Genomic DNA, 8,953 nt, shown 5'->3' with positions numbered 1-8,953 from the left:
GTAATGTAGAGCCTCTTCATAGGTCCTTGCTGTTTTTACAATCATCTCCCTGACTGTCTCCACCTGAAGGACTCTATGTAGGTCAGCGTTCCTGATGAAATATGGAGCATTGACAGCATTTCAAAGAAACTTGTTTTGGAATCGTTGTATGATGCCAACATTGCTCTCTGCTGTACAGCCCCACAGTTGTGCACCATACAACCAGACAGGCCTTAGAATTTGTCTGTATTGTAGGTTGATAAGCTTGAATTCCTTCTTATCAGCCAATAAATTCTACTGTACTTGTAGTTGAGCTCATCCAACTTTTTCTGAACATGGTTTCTCCACTGAAGCTTGGCATCCAGAGTAATGGCAACATATTTTGCCTCGTTGCATATGGTATCACGTGGTTGTTGATTCTGACTGGTATGCAATCATGTGGCTGTTTGCGAAGGTCTATTTTCTCATTTTTACTCTTACATGAGCTGTTTGTGAGCATTATTATATTGATTTGTTCTTCATGAGTCAAAGACACTAGGTATGGTACTGTCCAGGTACTTTCACAAAAATGTATTACTAGCTACTTTGAAAGCTTTTTCTATTTTACTAATGATCATCTCAAAACAATATTACATGGATAATTGATAATATTATAATGTGAACTTACAAACTGTAGGCTACCATACCTATTATAAGGTACCTAATATAGGTAAGTGTAGAAGCTGAGCAGTAACTTGGTTTACAATATTATCCTACCTAGTTTATAGGCTTACTTACAAATTCTCCTTGATATCATGAACTCTCTATAATGAATATTAATATTGTCTTAAAAAATACCGATCCTAGTGGCTTAGAAGACTCACTATTACAATACACTAGTAACGGCGAGTCTTCTAAGCTTGTGCAAGCTACAGTAGTATAGCCTAGTCCTATATCTTTTTCTCATCCAAAATCGAACTGATATGAATAATTACTGGCCTACTCTGGTACGGTATTGATAATTTTTACATCTAATAATAATCCATGCAGTAGTGAATAGACTATTAATTATGATTGATAGAAACTTTTTTCTGAAGACTGCACCTTCCCAAAACTAATAATGTTGAGACACAGAGTTGAAGGACTACAGCTGGACTAGTTTTGTACGGTACCAGGTTTTGTTTAATTTTATACAAATCATTTCATTTTGTTCTGAACAATAGGTTCATTTTTTGAATGTATCCTTGTTAGAAAAATATTTTCATCAATTTATAAGCCACTTCAGTCCGTCAGTGATGTCAATATAAATTCTGTCCAAAACCATACAACATAGCGTACAGATATAATTTGAATTTGGCTCCTTCTTCTGTGACTCAAAATGGCGACTACGTGTACCTGGTATTTATAGTTCCCTAATCCTAGTCTTCTGGTTGGCTCGTAGCAGTGAACGAGATCAATTGATCCGGATCATTAAAGTGATCCGAACCTACCATCGATACTATTACAATGCGGCGCTTCCTAACAAGATGGCGGATTTTGGCGTCAGGGTATAGCCAAGTTTCCGTACTGTATGTATACTGTGACCATAGAACAGAAAGGTGTCTTCAACTTCAAATCTGATCATGCATTTTACATGGCACCAAGACTAACTTGTGTACACCGAGACGGCGCCATCTTTGTAGAACTTGAATTTACCGCTAATTTCAAAACACTCAAATCAAAGCATTGCTACTCTTTTGTTCTCATATTTTAAACATTCGATGAAATCACTTGAAATTTATTTATTCAAATCGCTACAGCATGATTATCTATTAATTCTAGTGATATAAATGAATGAATAGAAATATTATGAAGGTACAATGTTGATCAAGTGTGTTACCGCCAATATAACTTCGGCAGTTTCCCTCTTATATCTGTCGGTAAGCTGGCTGTGTGTTTTGAATCAACCGCGCTCACCCATGGCCATCTAACATGCCACTGCCATCAGCCGCAATGATATCGCCAAGCCCATTGTAGATGGCACTGCTCTCTCTCTCTCGGGCTTGTTCCACTCCCCACTACTACTTCGCCCGTTTCCGCTTTGTCAAGATGGCTTGTTCTAAAACGTGCACTAACGCTACCAATTTTTCCTCCCTTTGAAAGAACTTATAAATGTACGACCTCTTCGCTGCGACATGGGCCCATGTTTTCCCCCCAGCCAGTGCAAGTGATTTCTTATTACAATAACGTGCTACCGCCTACCCGAACGAGAAAACCGCTGTTACAGTCCACTGCGAACCCGCCATCCTTGTACGAGAAGCTTCTTAAAGGTAACGACTTTATTTTGAGCTACTAAGTAACGTGATTTGAAGCCCATTACATTGGCTCTAACACGATTCTGGTCCAACCGAGCCGCATGAAATTATTACGATCGACCTATGGATGAATCTTCAATTATTTTCGCATTCTTCGAATTTCTCAAGGTTGAGGTTAGATGAATCGAATCAGTAGCGTGCAAGCATCGACTATCGAAATATCGATCATTAACCGTCATCAATCATCGAGATATCGACTATCGACTATCGATTTTACTGAAACATCGACCTAGCCTCAAAATTTTGTTTACAAAATTATTTTTTGAACTGTTTTTGAATGTTATTTCGCTGAAATGGCCGAGGTACTCTTGCTCAACAAGCTAAAACGCACTCAGCTGTCGCTTTGCGCTTTAGCCAACAATATGAATTTGAAATACCGATAAAATTATGCGATTATTATTTGGACTTAAACAAAAAATTTGAAAAATTAGCTGATGATTTTAACAACCTACAACGTGATGAAATGCCTTTAGCTACTTTGACCGAATTCGATAACGTTCAAAAGGAATTTCAAGACACTTTTGATCAAATTAAATTAAAAGAAGAAGTAAATACCTGCACTCCTACTGAATCTAAAGCGTCAAATTTTATCAAGCCGCAATTGTCCATCCCAGTATTCTCTGGAGACATGGAGCAATGGGCTTCCTTAAAAACGTATTTGAAGCGGCTGTACATAATTGCAAAGACTTTTCAAATGATGAAAAATACTATCTACTTGTATCCTATTTACGTGGAGACGCCTTGTGCTTAGTTCAAAACTTTGCTGACACTGAAAATGCATACAAGCTTGCCTTCGAAAGTTTGCATAACCGATATGACAACAAACGCTATCGAGCTTATGCCTTATACAGCAAAATCACAAACTTTCAGCCGAAGGGCAGTCTTGTTGAAGTACTTAGACATTTTGCCATTGAATTAGGCTCAGCTAAGCAATCACTATTTAATTTGAAATTGAACCATGCTGATTTCTTAATAACAATGATTTGCCTTCAGAAATTGCCTAACGCTGTAAGAGCCAAATTTGAGAATTCTTTGGGCCCTGACGACTTACCTGCTTTTGACCACCTGATGAAATTCATTTCCAACCAAGAAAAATCGCTGGAGGTAACCGCCATCAATGAGGTGAGCGAACAGTTATCTAGTGCTAGTTACACCGCTATACCAACCGCAAAAGTGAAGACTGAAGATCATTCACAAGTAGTAAAACCGCAATTTACTGAAAACAAAAGTGGCAGCAATCTGTGTGTACTATGCAACATTCCTCATCCATTGTACAAATGTGAGCGCTTTAGGAAGGAACCTATCAACAAACGAATGGATATTGTCAAGCAAAACCGCAGATGCTTCGGATGCCTCGGGTCCCACCTCAAAGCCAAATGCAATTCACTGTCCTCTTGTCGTGCATGTAAATCAATCCATCACCATACCCTGCTATGCAAAAATAATGAGAGTTCACAATCCTTTTTAATTGCTGAACGCCGACCAGATCGCTACCCTTCTGGCTCTCATAATAGGCCTACCATATCTAGTTACCAACCAGCTTCCACCTCTGGAGGTGCTAGCTGTCGCTCCCCGCCACCAGGATTTGAACCAATGTCAACACAGCGGTTTACCGATGACATACACTCATCACAATATGTAAGTAATTCATGTTGTACCGATTCGAGAATCCCGCAAAACACGGCCAGTCCCTCACGGTCTTCTTCGTCACCTTTGGCACAGCGCCTGTGACCAATATCTCAACCCCAACCCGCAGTTCATCCACCGGCATGCCGGACACCTTCAGTGGCTGTGCACAAGTGAAAGCTGTACACGCTTCTGCTTTACTGGGCACCGCTATCGTTGCCGTTGTTGATCAATACAACCGATCACAATTACTACGTGCTGTATTGGATTGTGGCTCCATGAGATCGATTATCACTACCCGAGCTGCCCAGCAACTTGGTATCACCATCATGCCCGCACGCATTCAGATTAATGGTATCTCTGAACAAGCGACCGCTGTAAAAGGTACCACTCATTTGACACTGCTATCTCGACCGCAGTTTAACACCTTTCTCCAAACTGAAGCCCTTGTCTTAGAGCAAATAGCTGGTGACCTACCCGCTTTTCCAATCAGCAGTGAGCTCAAAACCTCACTTTCACATTTGGATCTCGCTGACCCTGGTTTTGACCAACCCAATAGGATAGACCTCTTGATTGGAGCTGACATTTATCCTAATGTATTTGTTTCTTCCGCCAATGCTATTATACCAGGAAATCCCGCTGCCTTCGCCACTATATTTGGCTATGTTCTGAGTGGAAAGCTAAATATTGAGGACTCGCCTGCTCCGCTTCATCAGATGCAACTTATCTGCACCATGTTTGCCCGCGAAGAACCGCTTGCTGAGGTCATGAACAAGTTTTGGGAGACTGAAGATGTCCAAATAAATGCGAAACTCTTATCACCTGAAGATGAACTCTGTGAACAGCTCTATGAGTCCACTACCTACCGCAATGATGAAGGCAGATATGTAGTCGCACTCCCCTTCAAGCCTAGCGCGCCTGTTCTTGTTTCAAACCGCAAGCAAGCTTATCGAAGTCACCTTGGATTATTAAAACGCTTGGAAAATTCTTCGGAACTAAAGAAGAAATACGACAACTTCATGACAGAATATCATGAGCTTGGCCATTTGGAACTTGCCAAATCCGCTTCTGACTATGTGATTCCACACCATGCAGTTTTTAAAAATAAGGACCCCACTCAGAAAATCAGGGTGGTGTTTAATGCTTCCAGCAAGGATACCAATGGGCATTCACTAAATGAGAATTTGTTACCAGGGCCAAAACTGCAGTCCAATATTATTCAAGTATTGACCAAATTCCGCACTTACAAGTACATTGTCCTTTCTGATTGCAAGCAGATGTATCGCCAGATTTTGTTAAGGCCTGAAGACTGCCGTCACCAACATGTTTTTTGGAAACCTAATTATCATGAACCTGCAAAAGAATTTGAACTTAAAACCGTAACCTATGGGCTTACTTCCAGTGCTTATTTAGCGCAACGCACATTGCAACAACTTGTCAAGGATGAAGGAGAAGCATTCCCTCTGGCAAGTAAAGTTTTAACAAGTCAAACTTATGTTGATGACCTGCTGGGAGGAAGTAACAATTTTTCTGAAGCACAAACGCTTATTTCTGAACTGATTGAGTTATTGTCGCTTGGCTCCTTTGAACTTCGGAAATGGAACTCTAATACTCCTGAATTGATCGCTAACTTGCCTGCAGAATTTTGGAAAATCAAGATTGTATGTTTGATGACAACGCTACTGCAAAAGTTCTTGGAATTGTCTACAGCCCGCTCGCGGACAACTTTCGCTATTTCATTTCTCCTTTTAATGGGCAAATCACTAAAAGAACCGTTCTATCATTCATCGCTCGAGTCTACGACCCCTTGGGTGGCTCACTCCTCTCATAATGCTGTTCAAGCTATTCATGCGCACGCTGTGGTCTCAGCAATTAGCTTGGGACACTGAGGTTCCAGCCTCACTTCGAGCTCATTGGGAGCTGATTACCGCTGAAATTTCCCGTTTGGACAATGTTGTAATCCCGCGTTTACTCGCCTGTAACCGCTCTACTACCCGGCTGCTTGGATTCGCCGATGCCTCCGAAAAGGGTTTGCTGCTTGTATATATATTCATGAAGAGACTGAAAATAGATATGTTAACTGCCGTCTCATAGCCGCCAAAAGTCATGTCGCCCCGCTGAAAACTATGACAATTCCACGCCTGGAATTGATGGGTTGTTTGCTGCTTGCTCGTTTACTATCCGCCATCTTACCTACGCTGTCCGAATATGATTTACAAGAAATTCGACTCTACACCGATTCCAAGACTGCCTTGGATTGGATCAACACACCCACATACAAATTGCAGATTTTTGTTGCCAACAGAGTACAGCAAATTACTCAGTTAACAAAACTTGAGTCATGGCATCACGTTACTTCTGCTAACAACTGTGCAGATATTGCTTCGAGAGGCTTGACTCCCGCTGAAATCGTCTCCTGCCATGATTGGTGGCACACTACCAATGCGTTTCGTTGTCTCGCCACTGACTTTCCCGTGTCCAATCATCTTGTTTCCAACATTGTACCTGAGATGAAAACTAACCCGCTGTACATTCTCGCTACTGTTGAAGAAACAATTGAGAATCGTTTGTATACTGCTATAGAACGTGTATCCAAATTTGGAAAGCTATGTCGTATTTTTGTCTACATGCTAAGATTTGTCAACCGCATCAAACCAGCCCGTTATGAATATCGCTGCAAAATAGTCAAACAGATTGAAACCTGTGAAACGCCTGCCTCAATTGACACCACCGCCTGTGAAGCTGAAATAGCTAGAAAACTCATTGTTCATGTTGTGCAATGGGATAAATTTCAGAAGGAAATAACAGAGTTGAAAGCTGGAAAATGTCCTAAGCATCTACTAACGTTGCAACCGTACATTGATGATTACGATTTGATACGCTTATCTGGTCGTCTTGAGCACGCTCCGATTTCTAGTGAAGCTAGAAATCTATTATTGCTGCCGAAAAATGAGCATGTATCCTCACTCATCATTCGACACATACATCTTCAAAATTGTCATGCCGGTCCCCGCACCACACAAGCAGCTGTTTGCCAACAGTATTGGATAATCTCTGCCCGCAATCAAGTTCGCGCATAATACATCAATGTGTCATTTGTAACCGCTTTTGCCGCACCAACCTACAGCAACGTATGGCCCCGCTACCTGCTGAACGAGTCACCGCCAATAGACCATTCAATTTAACTGGCTTGGACTTTGCTGGTCCTTTCTCATGCAAAACATCTTTATTGAAACGCACACAAACAACAAAAGGTTATCTGTGCATATTTGTATGTTGACCACCAAAGCTACTCATCTAGAGTTCCTGTCCTCGATGTCTGTCAACAACTTCATCGCCGCTCTACACCGATTTATTGCCCGCAGAGGTGCGCCGCACACTCTGTTTTCAGACAACGCTAAGACTTTCACATCCGCCGCAAGAAAAATGTATGAGTTAGAAAAACTCTTGAAGACGATGCCCTCTGAAGTGAAGTGCTTTCTGTCTAACTACGGCATAAACTGGAAGTTCATTCCCCCTTATGCTCCGCATCAAGGAGGCATATGGGAAGCCGCCGTCAAATCCGCCAAAACACTGCTACACCGCTGTATTGGGGACACAGCTCTTACATACGAAGAGTATGACACCATTTTCGTTAGAATTGAAAGTATTCTAAATAGTCGACCGCTTACAGAATTGTCCTCTGAACCTGCTGAAGCTGCCTCCGTGCTCACTCCCGGGCACTTCCTAATTGGTAGACCTCTTACCGCACCACCGCAACCCATAGAGACGAAGGAACTATTGGTCGCACGCCGCTGGAGACTTACAAACCAAATGACCCAATATTTCTGGAATCGCTGGTCCAAGGAGTACCTATGCACCTTGATCAATCGCACAAAATGGAAAACCGCTGAAAGAAACTTGCAACTTAACGATTTGGTCATAATCAAATCTGTCAACACCTCTCCTCTCAGCTGGCCGTTAGGCAGGATTATTGCGCTACACCCTGGTAAAGATGGACTAGTACGTGTAGTCACTATCAAATGCGCATGTGGGAACATTGTTCGAGACATACGCAAAGTTCACCGCATCATTTGAAACCTTCTACAAGTTACCGCACACACCGCATGAAGACCGCCTCGCTCACATCCGTGAGGATTGTTATTGTCTACACCGCTGCTACTGTCTACACCGCCGTTCCTAGCTACACCACTGTTCCTGTCTGCGCCACCTTTCTGGTCATTTGTGCAACGCTCTCACTGTGTATTGTCACCGACCCGCTGGAGATTGTTTCCACCGCTATGAAAAACTGTTCGTTTTTGAGGGGGGGGTATGTTACCGCCAATATAACTTCGGCAGTTTCCCTCTTATATCTGTCGGTAAGTTGGCTGTGTGTTTTGAATCAACCGCGCTCACCCATGGCCATCTAACATGCCACTGCCATCAGCCGCAATGATATCGCCAAGCCCATTGTAGATGGCACTGCTCTCTCTCTCGGCTTGTTCCACTCCCCACTACTACTTCGCCCGTTTCCGCTTTGTCAAGATGGCTTGTTCTAAAACGTGCACTAACGCTACCAATTTTTCCTCCCTTTGAAAGAACTTATAAATGTACGACCTCTTCGCTGCGACATGGGCCCATGTTTTCCCCCCAGCCAGTGCAAGTGATTTCTTATTACAATAACGTGCTACCGCCTACCCGAACGAGAAAACCGCTGTTACAGTCCACTGCGAACCCGCCATCCTTGTACGAGAAGCTTCTTAAAGGTAACGACTTTATTTTGAGCTACTAAGTAACGTGATTTGAAGCCCATTACATTGGCTCTAACAAAGTGATTGGGAAAACTTTTATAAATTCTAATACAAGGTACTTTTTGACAAGGCAACAAAGTTGAACATCATATTTCAGTGATAAATCAACAGAAATAGTTTAAATATTGCACTTACCTTATAGAAATACGATTGGAGGTGGAAAAAATGAATAAAAATAATGTGTGGAATTTTTAAAATGAACTAATTCAATACCGTAAATCAATA

At 42.0% G+C, this 8,953-nt stretch overlaps 3 protein-coding genes across 3 annotated transcripts; all 3 read left to right on the top strand.

Moving 5' to 3' along the window:
• Window positions 1-3,961: 3,961 nt before the first annotated feature.
• On the top strand, window positions 3,962-5,827 carry LOC111052980. The gene has a single exon (XM_022339809.2). It carries the CDS (start codon window positions 3,962-3,964, stop codon window positions 5,825-5,827), a length of 1,866 nt encoding a protein of 621 aa, XP_022195501.2.
• A 237-nt stretch (window positions 5,828-6,064) lies between these two features.
• On the top strand, window positions 6,065-7,018 carry LOC120356462. Its single transcript, XM_039445387.1, has one exon. The coding sequence runs from the start codon at window positions 6,065-6,067 to the stop codon at window positions 7,016-7,018; it is 954 nt and encodes a 317-aa protein (XP_039301321.1).
• A 193-nt stretch (window positions 7,019-7,211) lies between these two features.
• On the top strand, window positions 7,212-8,015 carry LOC120356461. The gene has a single exon (XM_039445386.1). The coding sequence runs from the start codon at window positions 7,212-7,214 to the stop codon at window positions 8,013-8,015; it is 804 nt and encodes a 267-aa protein (XP_039301320.1).
• The last annotated feature ends 938 nt before the right edge of the window (window positions 8,016-8,953 follow it).

The sequence above is a fragment of the Nilaparvata lugens genome, unplaced genomic scaffold (genome assembly GCF_014356525.2).
Source record: "Nilaparvata lugens isolate BPH unplaced genomic scaffold, ASM1435652v1 scaffold6804, whole genome shotgun sequence".
NCBI lineage: Eukaryota > Metazoa > Arthropoda > Insecta > Hemiptera > Delphacidae > Nilaparvata > Nilaparvata lugens.
Note: the sequence above shows the minus strand (reverse complement) of the source record. Positions and strands in the feature narration are given on the sequence as shown.